Below are 25,572 nucleotides of genomic sequence, written 5' to 3'. Positions count from 1 at the left end.
CTCCTGAGTAACCTCTCAAAAAATATTCTATTTTCAAAATAGCCACACTTAGATAAAGGTTGACTATCCTTGGGTAAAAAGTTCATAGAAAATCTGTTGTGCTAGGCCCTGGAGCTCATAATGTAGACCCAAACTCAAATATGAAATTTGAGTTCGTAGACAGCATGGATGGGCATTTTGTACCTGACTTGAGGGGCCCAGCTCCAAGATAAATTATTCATCCAGTCATTCAACATTCACTGAGCATCCCCTAGGTTCAGAGGACACATGTATGAACAAGACTTGGTCCCTGCCCCTAAAACGTTCACAACTGAATATTGTTATCAAAGGACAACAATCCTTTCAATAGAAACAAAAGGGCTTTCCTGCCCTGGCTGGCTTGACTGAGAACTTCAGGAACGTTCCATTAAGTGGGAAACCTCCTGACAGCACGGAGTGCCTGGATCACCGGGCTCTCCTGTGGTGACAGTAGTTTGTTCTTGGTGATTATGTCATGCCCCCTGGGAGAAACCTGATTCCCGCCAGCTCCCGTCGCCTTCTCTGGGAACCAGCCACACAGGCAGGTGGAGTCTTGCGTGGAGTTGCAGTTCACTGTGATGGTATCATTCTCAGGAGCTGAGAATGTGGCGTGGTCAGCATTCAGACAGGGTGCCTCCAGGGCTTTCTAAGTACCTTTGTGGAGAGAGTGTCTGTGTAAATATTTTCATTTATCTTATTCTCTATTAGTTTTATTTCCTCTCTTAAATTAAATTCAGCTTCAATCCTGAAAACCAAATTTGGAATGTGGTTTTGTTGCACAAGTGGCCCATTTGGTTTAGCAGCATCAGTGATTTGGCTCAAATAAAGAGAATTTTGTTGTTTGGACTGTTGGATTGTTTGGGAAACATCCTGCTTTTGTTCCAGATGGCTCTCCATCGTCTCCCATTTAAATCCCGGTCTTCCTGCAACAAGCCAAGTCAGGAGAGACCATAGCCTGGTGTCAGGACCCTTGGCTTCCCCATATCCCACTGCCATTAAGCCACACTGGGGGCATCCCTCTTTGCCTTAGAAAACCCTTTGGGCATCCACAGATCCCCACCCCCAGCCCTGAGAAGGAATCAGCCATGACAAGGCCCAGGGCACAGCCGGCTCTCTGTATCTGCAGATGGGAAGCCCGTGGACACGGAGGGCTGACAGTAATCACTGTACACAATTTCATGTAAGGGGCTGGAGCATCTGTGGATTTTGGTATCCAGCAGGGTTCCTGGAAACAATCCCCAAGGATACAGGGGGAGGGCTGCACAGTTCCTGGGTGACAGGAATCAGCCTTCTCATTGTAACCATGGTTGGCAATTGAGTGGAATCTCTGGCCTTTCACTTTTCCCTGTGGATGTCTGAGAAGAACTAGGGAAGGCTATTCTTGATTGAACTGAGGAAAAGACATGAGCATTCTCTTTCCTTGTTCCTTTCAGTCTCCATGAGCTGAGCCATGCCAGTACATTTGTGCCATGACCATAACCCATTTTCTGCCAGGTTCGGTAGGGCCAGTGGGCCTGGCCTACTTACACACAGCACCCCCACCCACGTCAGGTCACAGAAGAGAACTGGTCTGTGTCACAGGCACCACTTGACGGAATTCTCTGCACACCCCCACCCCCAAGCTTATGTGCATCAAGCTGAACTCCCATGCCGTAATGTGGGCTCACGGTCCCTTCTGTAAACTCCTCGTGACAACAGAAGGCTGGAAGGAGGGCTCTGAGCACCCCTAGAGGGCCCTCGGAGTGTGAGGTTCTTGCAGCTGCTGATGGTGACTAAAGACACCAGGGCACAAGCCCACCCCGAAATGTTGCATCACCTGCTTCCCTCCTCCGTCGAGACCCAGCTAGCCTCTGCCCTCTCTCTGCAGATCTCCAGGACTTTAAGTTAGACGTGCAGCACGTGATTGAAGTCGATGAGGGAAACACGGCGGTCATTGCCTGCCACCTTCCTGAGAGCCACCCGAAAGCCCAGGTCCGATACAGCGTCAAACAGGAGTGGCTGGAGGCCTCCAGAGGTGAGTGAACAAGCAGGAGCCACCTCCTCACTGCCTCCTAAACTCTCATCGACATGCCAGCAGCGCTCTCCGTGGGCTGTCAGCTGTCTTCTACTTTGACATTTAGCCCTGCGGGATCCTAAAGGGACTGGCTTCTGTTACGGAGGTCCCCTGCCTGTCACAAGCAATCTGTTCATCCTCTGAGGCCCTGGCAGATGCTGAACTGCTGCCCTTGGACCAGGGCACTCAGCACAGGGTTCCCGATTGTGCCGGTGCAAGCTCCCTGCCGCCGGCCCCGCACAGGAGGGGTCCCCGATGACCCAGACCTTCGTGGAGCTGTGGGGTTCCCTGGTAGGAGGTAGGGCTCTTCCCCACACAGAAAAGCAGTCTTTCTAGGGGAACTCGAGACTTTCCCTCTCCCCATTTTCCTGGTAATTTTGCAGCCATCTCGACCATCACAGTTCCCTGCCCAGGTCCCCGTGGTCACAACAGCTGGTCCAGGGGAGACCATGCTTTGGTCCACAGAGTGCCAGCGGGGAGAGGAGATACCTCTCAAGACCAAGTCAGCTTCTTCTCACAATGACCTGCACTCAAGGCCAAGTAGACCCCTGTGGCTCGACCCCACACCTCAAAATGTATACCTTTTAAAATGTTCTAGAGATTTTTAAATGTTTCTGCTAACTTTCTGGTTATGAAAGGAATATATGTTTACTATAGAAAATACAAAAAGCCATTGTGTAAAAGGGTAGAACCTCTAATCCTGCCACTCAGAAATAATTGGAGACTCAGAAGAGTATGATGTCTGCTGTCCCTGGCAGAAGCCTGGCATTAGCCCCTAGGGGAGGCTTGTCCATTTTTCCATTCCATCCAGCATTTGCCTAAGCAGCTCACGCCTGGAGCGGCCCAGTGACAGGCAGGCACCAGACTCAGCGTGGCTGGGTTGCAGAGACATCCAGCCTGCCAAGCGCAGGCCACCAGAAAGCTTGACGACCAGTGCTTTGCCTCTCAGGAAGCTGAACACCATCCCTGTTGCTGGGGTGTCCAGAAGCTGTGAATCTGTCTCCTGGGGAAAGAAGCTGAAATCAACCCTGGGACCCCACCCCCATGGCAGCTCTGAGCCAGAGTAGACAGCCTAGCAGGCCAGTGATGCAGAGGGAAGGGCTTCAGGGCTGTGTTCATGGAGAGGGTAGGGGCTGGGGGCTACAATATTCCTCCCCGGCTGCAGAAATTCAACAGTGAGGTGGCTCAGAGCTGTGACCAGACTGATGGGAAATTCTCAAGTCAGTTCCCCCCTTCCCGGTGGCTCGCAGGAAGGATCACCTCATCACCACGTATGCAGCACCGGCCCCTCAGTCCTTACAAATGGTTCTGAGGCAGGACATGTTATGCCTTCGACAAATGAGGAAACAGAGTCTGAGAGGTTAACTGACTTGCCCAAGATCACACAGTTAGTACAGGGTAGAACCAGAGCTTGGGTCCAGGTCTGGCAGACCCCCAGTCCTGCTTCCCTTCTATGCTACCTGGGCTCCCTTGAAAGTATAAAACAGACCCATGCAGAGCTTGGAGTGGCGAGGATCAGCCACCCAGTTTATTACCTGGTTGGTTAGTTCCATTCCCTGCATTTTCGTCCCAGTTGGTGCAAAGTTTTGTGGGGAGAACAGCACTTTCAACTTGGGCTTGTTGGGACCCATGTGCACAGCTCCCGGCTCCTCCCCTACCTGCCCCCAACCTTTGGGGGGTGCTGTTGAGTGCAGTATTCTGGGCCCAAACTCATCCCATGTTTCCCTGGCCCTGTCCTTTCCTCAGATAACTACCTGATCATGCCATCGGGGAACCTGCAGATTGTGAACGCCAGCCAGGAAGACGAGGGGATGTACAAGTGTGCCGCCTACAACCCAGTGACGCAGGAAGTGAAAACCTCGGGCTCCAGCGACAGGCTGCGCGTGCGCCGTAAGGGTCGGGTCTCGCCGATAGAGGGGGGCCTGGGGGTACAGCGGTCCAAGCTCCTGCCCCGTGTTCTCCAAGGAGGGGGCCGGGGGGCTGGGGCCAGTGGGATGTCCAGGACTCAGGATTCAGCCAGAGTAGGGTTCCTCTGCCCGCTGCCGGCCTCTCACTGCACGTGGCCCTCAGACTTGGTTCAGGGGGCGGCAGAGCTTGCGGGTCACTTCAGAGCCCTGTGGGGGGACACCCACTAACTCCGGCCTGTTGAGAGCTTTTCTTCTCTGTGTCACTTTCAGAGGATGGGCACGAGTTGGGATGCGTGTACTGGGGCAGGACAGGCTGGCCATAGCATATGTGTAGAAAAGATGCCGGTACGTGCATTTGTGCCTGTGTGAGGCCACCAGATCTGCTTTGCGTGAGGCCAGGCTGTGTCTATTCAGTCTGCATGGCGGAAATGCCCAGCACCTCCCTCTGATGAAGGTCCCCAGAGGCCCACACTGCTCCCCCATTCATATGAAAACAGCAGCTCCCTTGGCTGAGCACATCCTCCGGGGCAGGTACTTTTCTAGGCTCCCGCGTATTCGGTGGAGTGATGTCTTATGTGGAATTAGGCTCTAGAGTTGGCACCAGAAGCAGATCTACCCTGAAGCTAATGAAGCAAAACTTCAGTGAGTCCTCACTCATCTAATTTTGTATCTGTAATTTTTTATATTCTTTTTCTTCAAGAGGGTCTCCCGAGCTAAATTTCAGGTCTTACATACACTGGATCTGCCTGTGGTTGGCGCATAAAGCAGATGGTCAGCATGTTCCTTAGTCAGCGGGCTCCTCCCGGGTTCCTGAGGAAGGGAACCTGCCTTCCAGTCAGTTCAGTGTAGTTTCTGCCCTAGTGTTGAAAAAAGATCACTGCTTCCTCAGCTGAGCACCTGATGAAATACTTGATTTGCTTTGGACACAAGAAATGAGTGCCTCTTTAAACAGTAGGTTACCTCACCAACGCCCCCCCCCCGACTTAACACAGCAGGATGCCAACTGCCAGATGAGCGCAGGGGCTCCCGTGAGACACACTTGGGAACTGAGATCCAGGGATGGGGTTTGTGGGACGCAGCAGATCCTTCTCCCCTCATGTCCTGGGTCTCAGAGTGGACTTACTGAGTACAAGTGAGAAAAATCACCTGCACCATTCGAATTGTTTCTCTGCCCACCACCTCATTTTTCTTTGTCAAAACACATAGTTAACCATGCACATGTCGTGTCGATGATGCTGCTTCATCCCTGTCTCGTTCCTTCCTCATGACAGCTGTCTGCAGGACGACCTTGTTACCCGTAAGGAAACCAAGGCCCAAGGGAATTAGTAACTTGCCCCACTTGACATAGGTCATAAGCCCCTGGAGGCCTGTTTGATTCTAAACCCAGGCTCTCTGGGCTGCCTCCTGGGGCTGAGCCACCTGAAGCAGGCTGGAGGGGGTCCCTTGCACCCCGTCCTGGTCCCACACGCTGTGCTGCTTCTCCTCGCCCCTCCAGGCTCCACTGCTGAGGCTGCCCGCATTATCTACCCCCCCGAGGCCCAGACCATCGTTGTCACCAAAGGCCAGAGTCTCATCCTGGAGTGTGTGGCCAGTGGGATCCCACCCCCGAGGGTCACCTGGGCCAAGGATGGGTCCAGTGTCGCCAGCTACAACAAGACACGCTTCCTGCTGAGCAACCTCCTCATCGACACCACCAGTGAGGAGGACTCGGGGACCTATCGCTGCATGGCGGACAATGGGGTCGGGGAGCCTGGGGCCGCGGTCATCCTCTACAACGTCCAAGTGTTTGGTGAGTGTCTCCTGCAGACCTTCTTCTCCTCTGCCTTCTCTTATCTGCATGGCCTTTCTAGAGGCAATTAAGCTGAAGCTCAGACAGGATCACGTGCCAAGTGAGTGACGGAGGTGTTCTGAGAGGGTGGGAGGCCTTGGATCCTAGGGACCAGGGTGTACCTGCCTGGCAGCCCTTCCCTGTGAGGACTCTGATGGAGGAGACATGGGACCTTTCCTCTCCTCTACCAACAACCACAGAGAAGGAGAGAGAGTCTCTTGCCAGCAGTCCCCTCCCCAGCCTGTCTGGGCCTGGACAGAAGGACTCAGCCTTTCTCACCATTGCTCTGGTTTCCTGTCAGAACCCCCTGAGGTCACCATGGAGCTGTCCCAGCTGGTCATCCCGTGGGGCCAGAGCGCCAAGCTCACCTGTGAGGTGCGCGGGAACCCCCCTCCGACCGTGCTGTGGCTGAGGAACGCTGTGCCCCTCACCTCCAGCCAGCGCCTCCGACTGTCCCGTCGGGCCCTGCGGGTGGTCAGCATGGGGCCTGAGGACGAAGGCGTCTACCAGTGCATGGCTGAGAATGAGGTTGGGAGTGCCCACGCCGTGGTCCAGCTGAGGACCACCAGGCCAGGTGAGTGCAGCCCAAGGGTCTGAGATTCCGACTGAACATTTACAGAACCCTTTTTTTCAAATGAAATCCAACTTATCTAGTGTATAAAGTGAATAAAAGTGGCTCTTAGTTGTAAGTTCAAATCTACATTAGCTAGTAAGTCAGAAGTGTTAACTTTCAGTAATGAAAATGACCCATTTCACTGTTGTAATTTTTTTAACCTTTTTAATTAGCTTGCAGAATCTGTAGGGTTCTAGGGTTCCATGGAACCCAGTTTGATAACCACTGGTCTAGCACCAGGAAAAGCAAGTCTGTCTTTCTCAGCTTGATTGATCTCAGTTGACGATTCAGTCAGGCAATTAAGCAGTTGCTGTTGGCTCAGCACGGGGCTAGGCAGTGTTGGGGGTGCAGAGAAACAACCAAGACCCTACCCTCAAGGCTCTTCTCAGGCAGGATGTGGAAAAAGACAACAGGAGTAATAAAATGCTGAGTCAGCTACCAGGTGCCCACCTCCTGTGGTGCAGGAGCTCAAGTAGAAGCAGCTAGTGTTGGCAGAGTCTGTGGACACTTCCTGAAGGAAGTGTTGCCCCTCCCGCCTCTCAGAGTCTCAAGATGCACTTTCACAGCTCAGGTCTCCAGGTCCCCGCAGTTCCACAGGAAGCAGCCCACACTGTGCCAGGGTGTTGATCCCACAGTGAAGGGACATGTCCCCATCTCTGCATGGACGTGAGAAAGAGGGACGGGGTTCCTGCACCTCGGGAGCAAGTTGAGGTAGTTCACTCAAGACATACCAGGTGTGGACGCAGGAAGCTTGGGGGGAGCGTCAGGCTGCCTTTCCCTCCTGGCTGGGCAGGGGCACAGCCCTCTCCTCCCACAGAGCCTGGCTGTGTGTCAGGCAGGCTGGTGGTCACCTCAGGCCCTGTGCTGAGAGCTCATCCCTCTGACATCTCAGTTTTCTCCAGTGGGGCAACAGCTCAGCAGGTGCTCTTCCTCACCTTCTCCTTCCTGCTCGGTCCTCCAGGCACCACCCTGAGGCCATGGCAGGATGCTCAGCCAGACACCACCACGCCTCGCACGCCGCCCTCCAGACCTGGAAGCCCTGACCAGATGCTGAAGGGCCACCCGGGGCCCCTGAGGCCCCCAGTGTTGGTGCAGCCGGCTTCCACACAGTGCCCCAGAGAGCAGGGGCAGGTGGCTCCAGCCGAGGCGCCCGTCATCCTCAGCTCGCCCCGCACCTCCAAGACTGACTCATATGAGCTGGTGTGGCGGCCCCGGCATGAGGGCGGCAGCCGGGCGCCCATCCTCTACTATGTGGTGAAACACCGCAAGGTACGGAGCGTGCTGAGCTCTCGGTGAGGCCAGGGGCTCTCTGCCTGCTGGCCGTCTCCCCTACAGCTCCTGAAGCCTGGACAGTTGTCCCCACTGCTGACCGTGACCTTCTCTGCCCTCCAGTGTACTTTTTTCCACCTTGCAGGAAGCTTTGGGTCTGAGCCCTGTGCACCAGCTTCCCATCCCGAGGAGCGTACAGGCTCCCTGTTAACCATCCCCCATCCTCCCCTCTTCCCTCTGCCATTTGTTGGGGCTGTTGTTTTGTTTCATTTTTTAACCTAAGTAAGCTGTGCTGGGTACATACCTGCAGGAACTCTGGCGTGGCAAGCTAGCTCAGGAGCCAGGAAAACAAATATTTGTGAACAAGTGTTTTCGCTGAGGGCCACAAAATACCCACTCAGTTCTCAGGATTCCTCATGGCTCAGGTTTGACAAGCAGGCATTTGAGCTAAAAGCACATCATGTTGTTCAGACCTCAGCTATTTCTCGTTGACAGAACGAAGTCTGTCCAGGTGGTTGTTTTGGGAGCTGTCAGGGAGGGAGTCTGGCTCTGACAGGATGCAGGGACAGAGCTGGGCCAGCCCATCTCTTGGACACTGCGCCCTGTGAGCAGAACGGGGCCCCCAGGCTCCCACCCTCATTCAAGGCCAGGCTCTCACCTGCTGTTACCCATAAAATTCCCTTTAAGAAAATATCCTTGAAAACATTTCTGTTCATCCCAGGTGCAGGCTGTTTTCTTTCTAAGGCATAAAGCAGTAGAAAATTATTAAGTGGATTTTTAAAAATCGTATTTGATAAGTAATAATGTGTCATAAGTGCTAGGCTTTATTATGCATTTATTATTTGTGGTTTATGAAACTGCTGTGTGCACTTGGTAGAAAACATGGAAAATACATGAATGTGGAACTAAAAGTATTTATCAGCTTTCCTCTCCCCTCCAAAAACACCACCACCAGCCCTGCCGGGTGGAAAGCGCTGGCTGTACAGAAGCTATGCCCCGGCCCTGGGCCCGCCAGCCCCCGCGGTCTCTTCCTCCCCGTTACATGCTCTGCTCGGAGACCTCGGGTCGGGACAAGTCCTCGGGGGCACCTTTGGCAAAGTTGCCTCCTAGGTAGGGGTCGGGAGGGGCAGTTTCTCATTAACCCTCAGCCTGCTAGCCTTTTCATAGGCAGCCAGCAAAGTGGGCGGGTGAGTTTGTAACAAAAAGCAGCATTGTTCAGCCCAGGTTATGGGGCAGGGCTGGTCCTAACCCTCATTTCCCCGTGTAACTGGACCCCACCGTCACAGAGCTGTGGACAAAGATCAGGGCAGGCCACATGCTCGTGGTCCCCAAGAGACAAGAACCAGCATGAGAGCAAGGATAATATTTTTCGGGCCAGTAGGTGGACGTGAAACCAGCTCACCGAGAGGCCGGCTGGCAAAGGCCACGCGAGGCGATCCAGAAACACCGGGCTGAGGCCGCGTTCTCCCCCTCGGTGTGCGTGACAGTGACTAATTACCATTCCATTTCTTATTTTCATTTCTGAGCCCAGGGGAAGGGAGACCCGCGCTGGGAGGCCAAGACAGCAGAGGCCCAGGGGAAGTGAGAGGACAGCGCCCCCGCTGGGCCTGGCTTCTGTTACGCTCTGGCCTGTGGGGCACTGGGAGCTGTTGGGTGGACTCGGCCTTGAAAGCAGTTTCTTTCTTGAGGGGCTAAAGATCATCACACTAGAAAGGATTCTGAAAGAAAAATCAGCCTTGGGCTTGTATTTTTTCATCCCCCCTCTCCTGCTGGAGCCTGGGAGTCATTCAGCTCATTTTCACTTTTTCACATGCATGAAGCCAGTTTTCATTTCCTGGTGCATCTGCAGATCCTGGGCTACTGTGTTTGGGTTTCCAGCACCGCTGGGGATTCTCAGTTTGTAAAAACTTTTTCCCTTTGGAACAAATCCTGGAAGCCTGACATTAATGACTCCAGACCATCCCTGTCCCTTGAATAGTGAGTTTTGTTCTACTTTGGAATATTCTGCGTGGAGATAAGAGCTTTTCCTACAGCTGTTTAATTCCTTCAGCAAACCGCAGCTTCAGGCCCCAGCAGGCTCTCTGAGATGTGCACAGTTGGCAGTGGAGTCTCTGTCCTGAAAGGCGGGGTGGGTGAGTTGAAGCAGCCTCTCAGCAGCGCCTGCGCAGGAGCCTGGAGCTCCTTTGTTTTTTCTTTAAAAAGAGCTAAGAATTTGAAGCCTTAAAAAGATTAATCTGTGATAATTACAAATTAATCCATGGTTTTTAAGTTCTAAGTGAGGCCTGAGGGCAGGAACAGAAAAAGGAGAGTTGAAATCCTCACTGCGTAGAGGATGGGGGTTAGGGGAGGGGCCAGGCGCTTGTTGGGAACCTACTGTGTGCAGGTTCAATGTTCAACACATCACGTAAATCATCAGATTTAATCTTTAGGATGACCTGAGAGATTTTCTTTGCTTCATTTTAGAAACAGAGCACTTAAGGGATCAGAAGGATTAGGGACCTTGCTCAGGGCCACACAGCTGGTAACCTGTGTGTGGTGGGAGAGACAGCTCAGATTTGAACCCAGGATTTTTTGGCTCCCAGGCTCTCTTTCCAGGGTAGGTTACGATTACGAACTCGCTCTCTGGAGTCAAGTCAGGGTTTCTGCGCTCACTAGCAATGTGGTCTTAGGCAAATCACTCATCTCTGTAAGCCTCAGTCTCCCCACTTACGAGGCAGGAACCAATATTAACTCCCATCTCTTGGGCTGTTGCCATGGAAGCACTTTATGGTGCATATAAAGTGCTTAGTGTGTGCCTGGCACATAATCAGCACTCAGCAGATGGGGTTGCTTCTCCTGGTGCTGCTACCTTCATCATTTTCACCATCATCTCATTAGAATGTTTGGTTTAAATAGATCAAGGAGAAAGAAAGTTAAATAGGGAGGTTTTTAGAAAAACAGAGGGTCTTTGGAGAAACTCCCAGCAGTATCACTTGGGCCTTTTGACTCTCCCCACCGAGTTGTCTTTGATGAGATCATTAGATGAGGGATGAGGGAGCCTGACTTTACTGTCCCAGCGAGGATGGGTGTCCCAGGGCCAGCAGGACCAGTCTGCCTTCTGTTGGGCCACCCCTGCCCCATTCTCCCTCCCTTTCTCCTGCCCTCTGAGGCTCAATTCTGCTTTCCTTGCAAACCACAACCCACCTCTAGCTCCAGGCCAAGATGCCAGTCCTTATACCAGCTGCCTTCTCCAGCAGGTCACAAACTCCTCTGACGAATGGACCATCTCTGGCATCCCAGCCAGCCAGCACCGCCTGACCCTCACCAGACTCGACCCTGGGAGCTTGTATGAGGTGGAGATGGCAGCTTACAACTGTGCAGGTGAAGGCCAGACGGCTATGGTCACTTTCCGAACTGGTAAGGGTCCCAGGTTGCCCCCAGCGTGGGGTTTCCGTGAACCCGAGCAGTCCTGTCAGGCCAGGTGGGAAGCCCTGCTCGCCTTACCCCAGCTATTCACCTTGAACTTTACCTTCCTTTCAGCTACTGCCTCCCTGTGGTCCCACCTCCCATCAGCAGAATCACCAGCTGGCCCCCTGACATCCCTTTGCCTCTCTCACACTCAGGGGCCAGGTGCAATTCCATGACCACACTTCCAGTGTCGTCTATTATTGACATAGTTTTGTCAGATCCCTTGGCAGAGCCTCAGGCAGAAGGGATTCTGTGGAAAGGGAGACTTGATGCACACTCCTTATGCTGACCCCAACCCATTTCACCTAGGACGGCGGCCCAAACCCGAAATCATAGCCAGCAAGGAGCAGCAGATCCAGAGAGATGACCCTGGAGCCGGCCCCCAGAGCAGCAGCCAGCCGGAGCAAGGCCGCCTGTCCCGTAAGCCCCCAGCAGACCCAAGGGCAGGGTGATGAGAGGTCAGAACTGGCTACAGGTCCACTGCCTCAGAAGGCTCATTGCTACAGGTTGGGATCTTGGTTCGTGGGTCCAGGAGTCCTTGTGTTGTCTGGCCTCTCCCCAGTTAACCACAATGAGATGTGGATTGGAGCTTTTCAGAAAAAGACACTGGAGTTTGACACTAGGGTTGCTGACCATCTGGGTCCAGAAAGCAGTAGAGGGGGGAAGAGCTGGCGCCTGGCCTCCACACTGACATTGCAGAAGTATAGCTTTTAGGCGTCTTAACTCAAGGGCTCCTACCAGGGGAGAGTGACCCAGGGAGCCCCAGGGAGACCTGACGCAGCCACCAGGGGGTGGAGGGCACTGGGGGAAGCTGGCCTTGATCAGGAACAGGCCAGGTCCAGTCTCAGGACACCCACCTTCTCACCACGTCCCTTCCTCCTGCTTCCTTCCTCTCTTGTGTATGGTCTCCTCCAGCCCCAGAAGCCCCAGACAGGCCCACGATCTCCATGGCCTCTGAGACTTCAGTGTATGTGACCTGGATTCCCCGTGGGAATGGTGGCTTCCCAATCCAGTCCTTCCGTGTGGAGTACAAGAAGCTAAAGAAAGTGGGGGACTGGATTCTGGCCACCAGCGCCATCCCGCCCTCCCGGCTCTCGGTGGAGATCACCGGCCTAGAGAAAGGTAGGGTCCTGGCCACTGTCCTACCTGGTCCCCAGCTGCCCCGGCCACCTGGAGGAGAATGGGAGCCTGGAGGTCCTTCTCTCCGCTTGTCCTCCACTCACCATCAGGCTCCCTGGCCGCTCTTGGTGGAGTTACCTCGGTCGCACAAGCCCTTCCTTCTCTCTCCCTAGCTCCATACTTGGTCCAGAGGCACCTCCTGTGTGGCTCCTCTCTGATGAGGGTGGGATTCTTGAGTCCTCTGGGGCTTGCTTTTGGGCAAGGGCTGCCCAGAAGATCCCTCCACGTCTTGAGCCTGGATGGGCCATGGGGCAGTCAGGCTGTGTCTCTCCCCAGGCACGTCCTACAAGTTCCGAGTCCGCGCTCTGAACATGCTGGGGGAGAGCGAGCCCAGCGCCCCCTCCCGGCCCTACGTGGTGTCGGGCTACAGCAGCCGCGTGTACGAGCGGCCCGTGGCCGGCCCTTACATCACCTTCACCGACGCTGTCAACGAGACCACCATCATGCTCAAGTGGATGGTGAGTGGCCTGGCACAGACCGCCGTGGGAGGACGGGGCTGGCGGCCGCAGCCGCAGCGCGGGCAGGAAGGAATCACCTTTCTTCCCTGACTCGTTCCAAGCTGCTTCCCCTTAAGTGTTCCTCCACCTGCGTGCCTGGGAACCTGGGGCTTGGGCCAGCGAGACTCACCCTCACGATACCCAGGTTGAAGGGACTTAAGTCTTTGAAGAAATGGCAGTTTGTTTCTTGTCTCCAAAAGTTGGGGACTGCTACGCTAAATAAAATAAGGCGTGATCTCCTCAGCATTGGCCAGGGAGCCTTGGGGATTGTCATCAGAAATGTTTGTCCGGGTCCCTAGTGAATTTTAAACTCTAGGCTGGGGTATGATTCCAGCCACCAGCGGATCTGCTCACATGATGATTTCCCTGCTCCACTGGCAACTTGTTTCTTCTTTCTTCCCTATAGTACATTCCAGCAAGTAACAACAACACCCCAATCCATGGCTTTTATATCTATTACCGGCCCACAGACAGTGACAATGACAGTGACTACAAGAAGGACATGGTGGAAGGTGAGAAACACTTGTGTGCGAGTTTCCTCTGTTGGCCCAGGGGTGTCTAGAAGTTGATGAAAGTACAAAACGGGCTGGCGGGTCCCAGATCATTGGCTCTTTCATGACATACTCAGGGTCGTCCAGTTCATAAGCCCCCGTGCTTCCTTCCCACGGTGATGGGACAACAGGAAGTGGGTGGGCACTTGGACTATGTCCTTCGATGCTCCTTCCCCACACGGCCCCCTGTGCTAGTCCATGGCACCAGCTCAGAAACAGAGCCCTGAGTGTGGCTGCAGATGGGGGCCAGGCAAACCCCATGCATGATCCCCACACGTGCCTCTCTTGCTCTTTCCCAGGGGACAGATACTGGCACTCCATCAGCCACCTGCAGCCAGAAACCTCCTACGACATTAAGATGCAGTGCTTCAACGAAGGCGGGGAGAGCGAGTTCAGCAATGTGATGATCTGTGAAACCAAAGGTGATTCTCTTTGGGTTCTCTGCTCTCCTCTTGCTGTTCCCAGCAGACAAGGGCAGAGTCACTGCTCTGTGCATCGAGCTGGGTATATCTCTTCCTCAGGATGACTCCTTATTTTCCATGTATCCCCAAACTTTGTCATTTTAAACCCTTATGTTGATTTGCCCAAGTATGAATGCTTGGGAATTAACTCATACATGAAATCAGGGACTAGAACCCATTCTTAAGTTGGGAACTTTCTATAAACACTTTATTCCTACACTGGGCACTTACCCTTTGGTACTTCCATTGGTTGGATTACTTAATTTAACTACAACCCCATGAGAAAGGAAAGAAATTCAGCATCAGGAAATGATACACAGCAGTTAGCGGTGGAGCATGCTCGGGGCCCAGTGGTCTAACTACAAGCCCAGACCCTTTCCCCGCACTAAAACACATTGAACATATTCATATATTGTTAATTTTTGCACAGTGATCAAGTAGATAGATATCATTTCTATTTTGCAAATACTGAAAGTACATTGCAAAGAATGTGATCAGGAGGAGAAGATCCCAAAGGAATAGGAAGGAAGACAAGAAAACAATCCACGTTCCTGTCACTGGCAACATTCTCCCTCCTGCATGCACTTCCCACGCTCCTCTATCACGAGCAGTGAAGCCAGGGGGCAGGTACGTGCACAGCCAGAAATCCTGTACCAGGTGACACAGAGTCCCCAGGGCAAAGAACAGAGACTTTACAAAGGCTCTGCACTGGTCTTCCAGAAGGACTGAATCTTCAGCCTGGTTGCAGGGGGTGGCCTGGAGGACAGGACAAACCTGCAGGTCGCTCACCTGGTTGGAGTGTATGGCCCTGGGAGGACGAGAGGGGGTGCTTAGGGAAGAGGCCAGGGATGTGAGGGCATCGGGTCATTGAAGACTGTGGGCCGTGAGGTGGAGAAAGGGTCACTGTTGGATTTGCTTGTCCGGAAGGTCACTGGACCATGCAGGAATGGGCTGAGGGGGGAGAATTAAAGCGAAGGTGTGGGTTTGAGTCTTTTCTGGGGAAGTGCAGAGAGGCAGAACTGATAGCACTTTGAGGCCAAGATAGAGTGAGAGGAGTTCAGAGTAAACCTTAAGTTTCCAGCTTGAAGCACCACAGAGGTGGTGTGGCCACTTGTTGAAATGGGGAGGCTGGAGGAGAACCAGAGTCCATGAGAAAAGACAAGGTGAGACTGCAGGGAACAGTCCTGAGGCTGAAATACTGTGCCCCACAAGAGAAGGCAGGTCTCCTGTGGCTGGAGCAGGGGAGGGAGGACCTGGGTGGGGATATTTGGCAGTCATCGAGATGCAGGCTGAAATCACAGGAAGTGAATAGAGTGCAGACTGAGAGGGACCAGGAGGACTTCCCGGTGTCTGAGGCGAAGACAGAAAAGGGCAAGAAAGAGAAATGTAGGTGGCCGCGGTCATGGGAAACCCAGAAGACTGTAGCAGCAAGTCAAGGAGTGAACAGTGTCAGGTCACCCTGATATAGCGGGACCCAGATGAGTTTGCCATCCCGTCCCCTTTGGTTGGCATTTCACAACCACCATCCATCCAAGTGAGCCCCACCCAGCACACTGTCTCCCTGCTCGGCCACCGCAGCTCACACCTAGGACTCCACGCCTCTCAACACACCCAGGAATAGCAAACTTATGGGGAAATTCCGTCTTTTGCTGGTTTCATGCCTTTTAAAATACTTTCTTCTAAAGGGTCGCAAGCTTTTCTTTTAGAAACCCTCTATACCACTTCCACCCCGGAGACCCAGTGTGAGCCCTGGGGCTTGGCCCACAAGTCTCTCAGGTAGCCTTGTGAAATGTGAGATTCACGTCTCTTCGGCAACGCCCAGTTTCACATGAGATGCCAATTTTATGCTGAGCTTGGGCAACACACTCACCTAACAAAGGCCCTGTATTATAAGTTTGACCCAGTTTCACACCCATGAAATCAAATCAAGGTCTTTGTTTTTTACTATTTCTTACGAAAGAAATGTTAAAGAAATAGATGCTGAAGTGAGTTTTGTCCCAATTGCAGCTCGGAAGTTTTCTGGTCAGCCTGGGCCACTCCCACCCCCAACTCTGGCCCCACCTCAGCCACCGCCCCCTGAAACCATGGAGCGGCCAGCGGGCACCGGGGCCATGGTGGCCCGCTCCAGTGACCTGCCCTACCTGATTGTCGGGGTCGTCCTGGGCTCCCTCGTCCTCATCATCGTCGCCTTCATCCCCTTCTGCTTGTGGAGGGCCTGGTCTAAGCAAAGTGAGTGAGTGAAGGGGAAGGAGCCTGGGGTGGGGGGCAGCCCCCAGGGAGGCCTCTGCCCAGGGCGGGATACAGGCGCCCTGCTTCTCATACACCAGAGCTCAGGTACCTGGTGGGTCCCCTGAGGACTTGGGAAGAGTCAGAACAGTCCCAGACGGGGCCCTTCCCTTTAGCTCACGGACCTTGGCAGATGGAAAGGGTCAAGTGGGACTTGGTCTGCATCCCTGGAACTCAGTACTCACCTGCCTCTGGCTTCTTTTACTGTCTGAAGCTATGCTCTGACCACTTGTTCATACTTTTAAATGACCCTGTCTCTTCCCACCTCTGGGGCTGCCTCGAACTTTCCCCTTATCCTGGGTTAATCTGATTTACCCACTAATTTCTGCTTCAGATGGCAACACATCTTGTCAACTTGCCTCATTTAAATGTTGCTCCTACTGTTCACTTAACACTTAGTTCTCACAAACCCTGGTCCTGTATCTTCTCTCCCTACTGGAGAAAAAAAGTCTAGATGTCAGGAAGCAGTGGGTGACAGGAGGAATTTCCTGAGACAACATCCTCATCCCTAGGGCAGTGTCCGCTCCCTGCCTACCTCACTTGACCTCACATCCTCAGGACTTTCTGAGATTCAAGCTGCCCCGGGCCTCCTTGGCCTGAGCAGACCTCCATCCTTCTGTCCTTCCAGAACATACAACAGATCTCGGTTTTCCACGAAGCACCCTTCTGTCCCCCTCCTGCCAGTACACTATGGTACCACTGGGAGGGCTCACCGGCCACCGAGCCAGTGGGCAGCCCTACCTCAGTGGCACCAGTGGGCGGGCCTTTGCCAGCGGCGTCCGTGTGAACAGGGCCTGCCCTGCGGCTGCCGCGGGCTACGCAGGCCTGAAGTCTCAGCTGCACTGCCCAGGGGAGCTCCAGCAGGTAACGTGGCTGGGGTGGGTGGTGAGCGGAGCTGGGCCACCGTGGAGAGGGGCTGGGCTGCCTCTTGGGGCTTCCTCCCTTCCTGCCTCTAATTCAGGCAGCAGCATCCAGGCCTACTGAGTAGTGAACTGGGAGGTCACCTGGACCCCCTGATGAGACCTTTTTGTTACTCTCTTTGAGCAGCAGGAGGACCCCGCCAGCATGCTGCGGCAGACCATTCTCGGCAGTGGACCTGACCCCCACGGGCACCAGAGTCCCAGGTACCCGGGCCCGTCCGGCCCCGAGCCCAGCGCCCACTGTCTTGCTAGCTGCCCCACCCCAGCCTCAGTCACCCAGAAGGGGCCACTAGTACCTCACTCAGGGATCCCCACATCCGGAGGCTGCTGCCCCCGGACGCTTAGCCTGAGGGGTGGTTGTTGCGTCTGAGTCACAATGCCTTTTCTGCTCAAAAATCCTTCCCTCACTTGGTGGGCCAGACACCGCTGGGATTGCCCACAGGCCCCCACACCTGACTCCACACCCTCATACATTCAGGCCACGCACGGAATCAAATGGAAACAGGCTAGAATTACCTGTGAGAGTGATGGTGTGAAGCCTCTTGACATCCCTGCCCTGTCTGAGCTCTGCCGCCCTCAGAGGAGCAGCCAGGGTTGGGGACACAGGCGCCCCCTGCCCCTACCTCACCCCTCCATCTGGCCTCATGCACGCAGGGGTCCCGCATCCAGCCCGGACGAGGGCACTTTCTTGTACACACTGCCCGATGACTCAACGCACCAGCTGCTCCCGCCCCACCAGGACTGCCACCATCTCCAGGAGCAGCCTGCAGCTATGGGCCAGCCAGGCGTCAGGAGTGTCCCCCAGAGTCCTGGTCTGGAAGCGACATGGGACCCTCTTTTTCACCCAGGTCAGCGCCAAGGACAGGGTGGGAAAGTGAGCAGGCTGGGAAGATGATAGGCCTTCAAGGTGGTGCTTGTAAGGAGCCATTCACAGCTTTTGTCTCAGAGATGGGGGTGGGAAGGGAGCTGGCCACCTCCTTCCCTGCTTTTAAAGGCCCAGCAGATCTGCAGGGACATGTCGGGTGGGTCCTATTCCACCATGGCAAGCTGTGTCCCCAAAGGCTGAGAGAAAGGGCACTCCTCCACTTCAGAGAAAGAAGCCCCTTTGGCCTCGGCATTTCAAGGCCATTCATGAATTCCCATTGCCTCTCATCACCCCAAGAGGCATTCTCTAATCACTCCCAAATATCTTGCTTTGTTGGGTCTTGTCTCGTCATGAAGGAATGAGGTTGCACCCATCAGTGAGACGCCAAGTTCTCACATCATCTTCAGAGCTCTGTGCTTCTACAGAACTTTCTCTCCAAGGGGCCCAGTACACGCCACCCCCAGCCCACTGTCTTGTGCCAACCTGTCAGAAGTCCGTGGAGACTGGGCTGGGGCTCAGGCTGTGTCAGAATTAGCTGATGATCCTCCGTGGCGTGGATGCCAGTTCACACGCAAGTCCTAGACTCTGTCTCTGGGAGATGAAATACCAAGACAAGCACCTCGTAGAGCCAGACCCGTGTCCTTTACACGGACTCGCGCCACCTGGGGGAATGAGCTAAGTAGGATGATTGTGACCAGAAGGCAGGAGGGTAGACTAGTGGGTGGACTTCCCACCTGGACAGAGCAGGACTTCTTTACGCAGTTCCTGGGCTCAGCTGACTTCATCTGCTCCCAGGTACAGGGTAAGATCACAGTCCCACTGCTGAGATGAGCAGGCAGCACGTAGGTGGCCCGCGCCAGGTCGAATGTCCTTGTAGTTGTAGGTCTCTGTCCTCCTTCAAGGCCAGCGTAACCAGCTCCCGTCACAGGTAGAGGCAGGCCCAGCAGTGCTGAGCGCTGGCTCCTGGTCAGGCTGGACTCTGACATTTCCCACTTCTCCCCCCAGGGCCGCCATGCTGCTTGGGCCTCGTCCCGGTTGAAGAGGTGGACAGTCCTGACTCCTGCCCAGCGGGCAGAGGAGACTGGTGTCCCCAGCACCCCGCGGGGGCCTACAGAGGGCAGGAACATGGGAGGCAGCTCTCCCCCAGCCCACCGCTGCCCATGGCTTTTGAAACACCACCTCCTACAATTTAGGCAAAAGCCGCTATCCCAGAAAGACTATATATAGTGTTATTTGTTTTGGTTTTTTTTTTCAAAGAGGAAAGTGGTATTTATTTTTCTATAATAGCCATATTTATATATTTATGCACTTGTAAATAAATGTATATGTGTTTGTATACTTCTGGAGCAACATAGGGAATCCTGCCCACTGGGGCAGGAGAGGGAAAACAAAGAAGGAACGACCAAACAGGCGTCAGCTGGGAAAGAGCAACACCCACTGAGGCGGCAGCTGCCCGGGAGGCTGCGGGGGCCGCGGAGGCGCCCACGGAGGGAGGCCCCTCAGCACGCCGACCAGTGACCGGGAGGAAAAGGCCGGGGCCACGGGAAGCCTTTTCAGACGATGCCCGTGAGTCTAAGATGTGTATAGTCCTATAAGCATTAACAGATCTTCCAGAATCAGTAATCTGCGGCAACATATCTCTGTACAAATAAACACTGTAACGTCTAAATAAATGTCTAGTCTCCCTTGTAACCTTCAGCTGAGTCACAGGAGTCGGCATTCTTTTTAGCTGTTAGGACTCAGTCTGCAGATTTAAAGAAACACCCACTGGTAACGTTTTCCACGATCCCTCAAGAGGAGAGCTGGAAAAGGCAGCAGATGTTTCTAATTTTTTGTCTCTTTAAATGTTGAATGTCAGTTATTTTATTAACACGGATTCGCTGATAGCTGGTCCAGGAGGGAGACGGTGGACAGCAGGCACGGAGCAGATTCGCGTTCTATTGATGGACTTGGAGGTAAAGCTTTGGTCAGACTGAGGGGATGAAACTAATCTTTTCTACAGAGGTGGGTATACTTTCTCCAGAATACCATTTAGTTAAGTGCTATGTGACACACGAGCATGCGGTGCCTGGTAAAATTCACTTCCCTTCTCTCCAGAGATACACCAGCATGGCCGGACGAGTTGACTCACTAGTTGTTTAAAGTCAACATTTATTTACTGCCATCCAACCAGAGGCTTAAACTTTGTATGGGGACGTGCAACTAGATGGACGCTGACGCTTGCAGTGGAAGCCCTAACACACTACCTGTTTTCCGGAGGGAAAGATATCTTCTAGACTTCAGTCAGGTTAAGTCACAGATGAAATGCCATTGAGACACTTAATCCCATTCAGAGTCCTCAGTGCCAGACCCTGGCTTCAGCCTCTAGTCACAACTTACATAAACAGGGTCCTACCTGGGACAGCCCCGGGAGTGACTCTGATGGTCTGGGACAAGTCGCCCTCTGCTGGCCAGAAGGGAGTCTTGCATCGTTTTCCATCCAACAGCTAAACTGGAACATGATTTTCAGAAAAGCTGTATTTTAAAAATATTTTAAGAAATGAAGGACTGTAAGGAACATGGAAATGCTAGGAAAGGCGAAGTGGAACAGGGAAGAGAAGAAACGAGTTACTGTGACTTCAATCTGGCATTGAGGGCCTTGAGGTCACTTCCAGGAGCGCGACTGGGCTCATGGCCTCAGATCTGGGCTGTAACTCAACTTCCGGCCCTTTGGCTTTTTAAAAAAAAATCTCCCTTTGACAACCACTGGGATCATCAAGCACTAAAAAATTAAGTAAATTTTGTTGAACTTTATGGAAGTGATATTTATGACACTTCCTTACATAACACTGAATGCTTTTGGCTCAAAAAAAAGTCTGGGAAAGAAAAAGCACTTCTAAGGCATGTTAAATGAGATAAATGTGAATATTTACCTTAGCCAATTGCAGGAAAGAAAAAATAGGCTAGGGCATAGGCCTTTAAATTTTAGCCTAGAAAATGAAACAGCTTAGATATTCAATTTCATTGTAGTTTTTAGTTTTTACTTTAGATTCTTTTAAAAGTCTGAGTCAGTAACAGCTGTATAAGTTAATCAGAAGGAAGAGTACGGCCTAGCTGGGCAGCAGTGGGTGGGGGCGCAGAGTTCAGCTCAGGGCTCGGAGACCACTCTAAGCGTGGCAGCCAGACAGGACAGGCAGACTCAGCAGGAATGAGTAACCTCTTGTCCTGTGAAGAGCTGACAAAGGGGCTGTCAGTTTCTTTTTCTTTCAGAGTTGAGATTTGATAATGCTATGGATGAGGGTGCAAAATAGCCAAGGACCATTAACAACTAAGCCACAAGGAACTCAATTTAGACTGACTTTTGGCCTCTCTCAAAGGTGAGGCTGCCATCTCTAAGAGCACAGTTTGATCAGGGAAACAGGACAGCTTTCCACGCACCCCCACCAAGGCTGCACCCTGGCGTGTCCCGGTTTGAAGCTAAACCTTCCAAAGGGTCAGATGCTCATAGATTCAAGACTAAGGCTGGAGTCAAGTAGAAATGAAACTAAAGCTACCTATGCATCTTGTCTAACTCAAAATAAAAACAAGTTAACTATATTGTCAAATCCCAAACATGCTTGCACAGAGGCCTTAAGATGGTAAACTTCAGTGATTTAGGGTTACTATTTTTTTTGCCAAATTGCACTAGGCTGATTGGTTTTACTCTTACATGGATAGACATGTGGACTCACTGACATAGCTCTCATAAATTCTAAGTTCATTCTGGCTGCGATTAGAATCGCAGGATTTCAGAATGGGAAGGTGCCTCAGAGCTTACCCAAATCCCTCATTTGATAATAATATAAGGCCCAGGACAGTAACTTAACTTCCCCCAGCTCCCACCACAACCAAGGGGACAGTTTCTCCTCAGCGACCACCCACTTCATCCAGGTAGTAGCCAGCCAGTGAGGAATGGAGCCTCCTGCCAGTCAGGTGAGTAGGTTTGGAAGTAGCCCTTCCAGCTCCAGCCAAGCCTCAGATGGCCACGGCCCCAACTCACAGCTGGACCACAACCTCAGGAGAGACCTGAGCTCGAAACACCCAGCTCATAAGCAGCTCCCAATTCCTGACCCTCAAATTGGGTGAGGTAAGAAGTGCTTGTTATTTGGGGGTAATTTTTTATGCAGGAATAAATCAGCAAAGCACTCAGAGCTATGACTAGCACATTTTTCTTAAATGCTGGAAGGGCACAGTCTTGGGCATACAGCAGAGAACGTGATGAAGGGTGCTCTCCAGTGAAGAAGCCACTCCTTCAGAGATCTGTGGTGATGAGCACAAACGATAAGCTGTTTGGACCTCTTAAGGAGGAATACGAAAGGATCTTAGAGACACAATGGGCCAAGTGGCCCCATCTAACATACATATTCCAACCTACCAAGAACCCAAGTCCTGTCTATAATTTCGGGGAGCAGATGAGCAGACTAGCCACAGGTTAGGAAGACTGGACATTGCTGAGTCACCTTCTACACTGATGCAATACTGCCTCCTTTACCCTTCCTTCTCAGTAACCAAGTCCTATTCTGGGACAGCCTCTGGACATCTCGGTTCAGTGGACCCACAGAGCACAGAATTGCCGGTGCTATGTTCTCTTACCAACAGGAATTCAAATATCAGTGAAATCATTTTTAAATGAATCCAATGACCACTTAACCCCAAGCCAAAAGAATGCTCTTAAATTAGTTTACAATGTTAGGTACAATAGAAAGTGACTGTTAGAGACGGTCTCTCAGAGTGACGGAATCTAGTTCCTGATCTATATCAAAACGAGCAAATGACTCAAGTAGAACCTGAAAGAAAACAGCACAGGACGTGAGAAACTACAGGAAATACTTAGAATACTGGTACAGCTGCAGACATCTTTGGAGAAAAGCCTCCTTAACCGTTTTGCAAAACACACTTCTCTGCTCCACCCGGAGCTGAGGATTGCTAAAACTATAGGTGATTCAGGAAGCTGATTTATTTTTCCTTTCTGCCAGTCTAAAGCAACTGCTCTGCTCTATCGGTCTGCATTTCCTGAAGCCTGAGCCCTCGAGTAACGGCTTTCTGAAGTTAACAATGTCAAAATTCTAATTTGCATTTCTTTTTCTCCCAGATATGTTTGGCAAAATATTTTGTCTCTTTCTCGTGTCCTCTCAGAGAATACCTGGTAACCTCAAAGTTTATTTTCCAAGGATCCAATGATTGAGAAAAGGAGGTTTACTTTGAATGATAGATTTTCTTGTCAAAGACTAAAAATTCAGATAACTACAAAACAAGTTTCCTAAAGCAGGATATATTACAGGCGCTTTCTGGCGATTTGAGGTACAGCCTTCTAAGACTTCATATTCGATCCAGTTGGTTCCAAACACATGGAAAATGGTTCAGTTCAATAACAAGGAGGTGTTGGGCGCTACAGTCAGTTCTAAGACAACGAAGTGGGGAAAAATTATTAAAACGACATGACTGGATCTGGTTTTCAGCTTTTAAATAAGTTCACTTTAAAACAGTAGGATAAAAGCAAAATAAAAGGCCCCAGGGCTTCATTCATTGTCTGGTGGAGGATGAATGGGTGGGAGGATAAGGCCACCTTTCTTACGCAAAACAGCAATCTCTTCCTTTAAGGCCAAAATCTTTTCTGCCTGGACTTGGATCAATTCAGTTACCTTCTCTTTCGCCACAATATCTGCTTTCCGAAGGCTCTGGAAGACATTGCCCTGTTGAGAGAAAACACCTCCCTGCTTTAAGCCTCGTTTGGAATATGGAGATTTCCCTGTCTTAGTAAGTCTGTTAGGTGTGTCTGCCTTACAGTCCATTTTAATAACCATCACCTCTTATTTTTAAGAAGCACTCAGTTCCTCCACTGAACTCCTACCATTGGAAATATATCCCTTTGGCTAATAAACAACTCTGAAAATGCAAGTCCCCGGTAAGAGGGTAATTCATTAACATAGCTCTCAGTCATTCAGACCCTACAGGATTCATCGCTAGAATTATAAAAGACAAGATACCTCCTTTTCCTATACAGCCCCACGTTTTGTTTTCCAGAATAGGAATTTATTTCCTCGTCTGACGTCCTCCCCTGCTGAGTCCTGCTTATGCTTCAAACCTCACTTTAGCGAGGCCTGCTTTACCCTGTGGACTAGGTTAGAATTTCCCACGCTCTGTTCTATCAAATCATCCATCCCACGTCACTAGTTATTAGACTGAATCATTTGAAATTTGTGATATTTGACTATTTTTAACCTAAAAAGTTGTAGTTTCATACAGTTCAAACTAAATGCTTGTTTGATGTTTGTCTGTCTTGCTGGATCCTGTGCCTGAGAGGTAGGGCTGGGTATGCCCGGACCTCACCACCCTGCCAGCACCTGCCCCAGAGCTTGTCACAGAAGTGGATGCTCGATAAATCTGAATGCACGTTAAAGGGAGGGACGTAAGGCCTAGTACCAGCTCTGTGCCAGGTGCTTACATGTGCTGTCTTAGAACCCTCACGGCTCTGAACAGGGCGGTGTTACTCCAGCTGTAAAGATACCGAAGCTGACAGATTCATGAGCTGGCCCAAGTCACTGTAATATGAAGGGCTGGAAGCAGCATTAGAACCAGGTTACCTGAAGCCAAAAGTCCATAATTCGCCCATCACCCCACTCACTGTGGCAGCCCTTCCTAGGAAGCAGGGGTTACCTGTGCCCAGTGCCTCTGAGGCCACAAAAGCTAAACACTAGCCTTACCCAGCCTCTCTTCCAGCTTGGAGTGGCTAAGTAGACATAGTAGAAAGCACTGGCTTCTTAATGAGAGGGACACGAGAGGCTGGCATTTGACCATGGAACAGAGCTGTGACTCCAGAGGAAATGCCAAAGAATCAGGGAAAGAATCACACAGATCCTGGCCCTGACATCACAGACCCACTAAGCCAAAGCCCCTGTCATCTCCTGCAGACTTCCTGTGAAGTGAGGAAAACAACCCCAATTTGTTTAAGCTACTCTCCAGGGGCTTTTGGTTATGTACAGCTAAATGCATGCCCCACTCACACCCCAGTTCATGCCCATCCCTCTGAGGTCACCTGAGATTTTCCCTCATTCTGGTCACCATATCCAAACAAACTTTGGCTGTTCTTACTTATAAATATCTTTGGCCCTTGGCCTTTCACCTTTGCCGTCTACACCCCTATTCGCGCCTAGACTATGATAAGAATAATAGCAGTGGCGTAAGCTTTGGAGGCAGACAGACCTCAGTTTAAGAGTGAACTTCCCCGTCTCCAGCCCTGAGAGCATGGACACGTGACTCACCTACTCTGAGCTGTGGAGAGTGGTATTTTGAGGATTAAATGAGATAGCTAATGGGAAGAGACGATACAGGTTAAACTATATATGTAAAGACATACTATGTAAAGAGATCTATACTACTAATTTCCTTTCCCATTCAATTGATCTGTTGCCTCCAAACTCTTTCCAGTGTATCTGGACTTAGCAAAGCACACCACGTCGACAGACTTTACTCAACACTCTGTGAAGACTTTTCAAGGCAGCAGCCTTCGCCAGCAGCGCCTTGACTCTTCACTCGAAAATTCCTCAGTGGAGCAGGGGCTTCAGGAAGGCGGAGTGGAAGGACACGGAGCTCACCGTCTCCCACAGAAACGCTTCAGTGGACCAAGGGCCCTTGCTATTCAAACTACGGACTTCCTCTC

General features: G+C 51.9%; 2 protein-coding genes across 10 annotated transcripts in view; one reads left to right on the top strand and one right to left on the bottom strand.

Moving 5' to 3' along the window:
- BOC (BOC cell adhesion associated, oncogene regulated) overlaps positions 1 to 19,592 on the top strand; it is a 112,087-nt gene extending 92,495 nt beyond the window's left edge. For 4 of the 5 annotated variants that reach the window (XM_072965291.1, XM_072965283.1, XM_072965276.1 and 1 more), the window contains 16 exons: positions 1,886 to 2,032; positions 3,818 to 3,961; positions 5,474 to 5,767; positions 6,108 to 6,380; positions 7,381 to 7,688; positions 10,922 to 11,084; positions 11,445 to 11,555; positions 12,051 to 12,257; positions 12,591 to 12,772; positions 13,218 to 13,323; positions 13,662 to 13,784; positions 15,831 to 16,052; positions 16,738 to 16,973; positions 17,157 to 17,233; positions 17,684 to 17,877; positions 18,900 to 19,592. In XM_072965291.1, the coding sequence (XP_072821392.1) occupies positions 1,886 to 2,032; positions 3,818 to 3,961; positions 5,474 to 5,767; positions 6,108 to 6,380; positions 7,381 to 7,688; positions 10,922 to 11,084; positions 11,445 to 11,555; positions 12,051 to 12,257; positions 12,591 to 12,772; positions 13,218 to 13,323; positions 13,662 to 13,784; positions 15,831 to 16,052; positions 16,738 to 16,973; positions 17,157 to 17,233; positions 17,684 to 17,877; positions 18,900 to 19,087 (2,975 nt within the window). In that variant the 3' untranslated portion in view covers positions 19,088 to 19,592. The remainder of the gene's footprint in view (positions 1 to 1,885; positions 2,033 to 3,817; positions 3,962 to 5,473; positions 5,768 to 6,107; positions 6,381 to 7,380; positions 7,689 to 10,921; positions 11,085 to 11,444; positions 11,556 to 12,050; positions 12,258 to 12,590; positions 12,773 to 13,217; positions 13,324 to 13,661; positions 13,785 to 15,830; positions 16,053 to 16,737; positions 16,974 to 17,156; positions 17,234 to 17,683; positions 17,878 to 18,899) is intronic. The other variant, XM_072965303.1, reaches the window with a different exon arrangement.
- Positions 19,593 to 23,164: 3,572 nt separating this feature from the next.
- CFAP44 (cilia and flagella associated protein 44) overlaps positions 23,165 to 25,572 on the bottom strand; it is a 106,410-nt gene continuing 104,002 nt past the window's right edge. For all 5 annotated transcript variants that reach the window (XM_072965241.1, XM_072965247.1, XM_072965242.1 and 2 more), the window contains one exon: positions 23,165 to 23,605. In XM_072965241.1, coding sequence (XP_072821342.1) covers positions 23,432 to 23,605 — 174 coding nt within the window. In that variant the 3' untranslated portion in view covers positions 23,165 to 23,431. The remainder of the gene's footprint in view (positions 23,606 to 25,572) is intronic.

The sequence above is a fragment of the Vicugna pacos genome, chromosome 1 (genome assembly GCF_048564905.1).
Source record: "Vicugna pacos chromosome 1, VicPac4, whole genome shotgun sequence".
Classification (NCBI taxonomy): Eukaryota; Metazoa; Chordata; class Mammalia; order Artiodactyla; family Camelidae; genus Vicugna; species Vicugna pacos.
The sequence above is the reverse complement of the archived record's forward strand: the minus strand, read 5'-3'. Positions and strand labels throughout refer to the sequence as shown.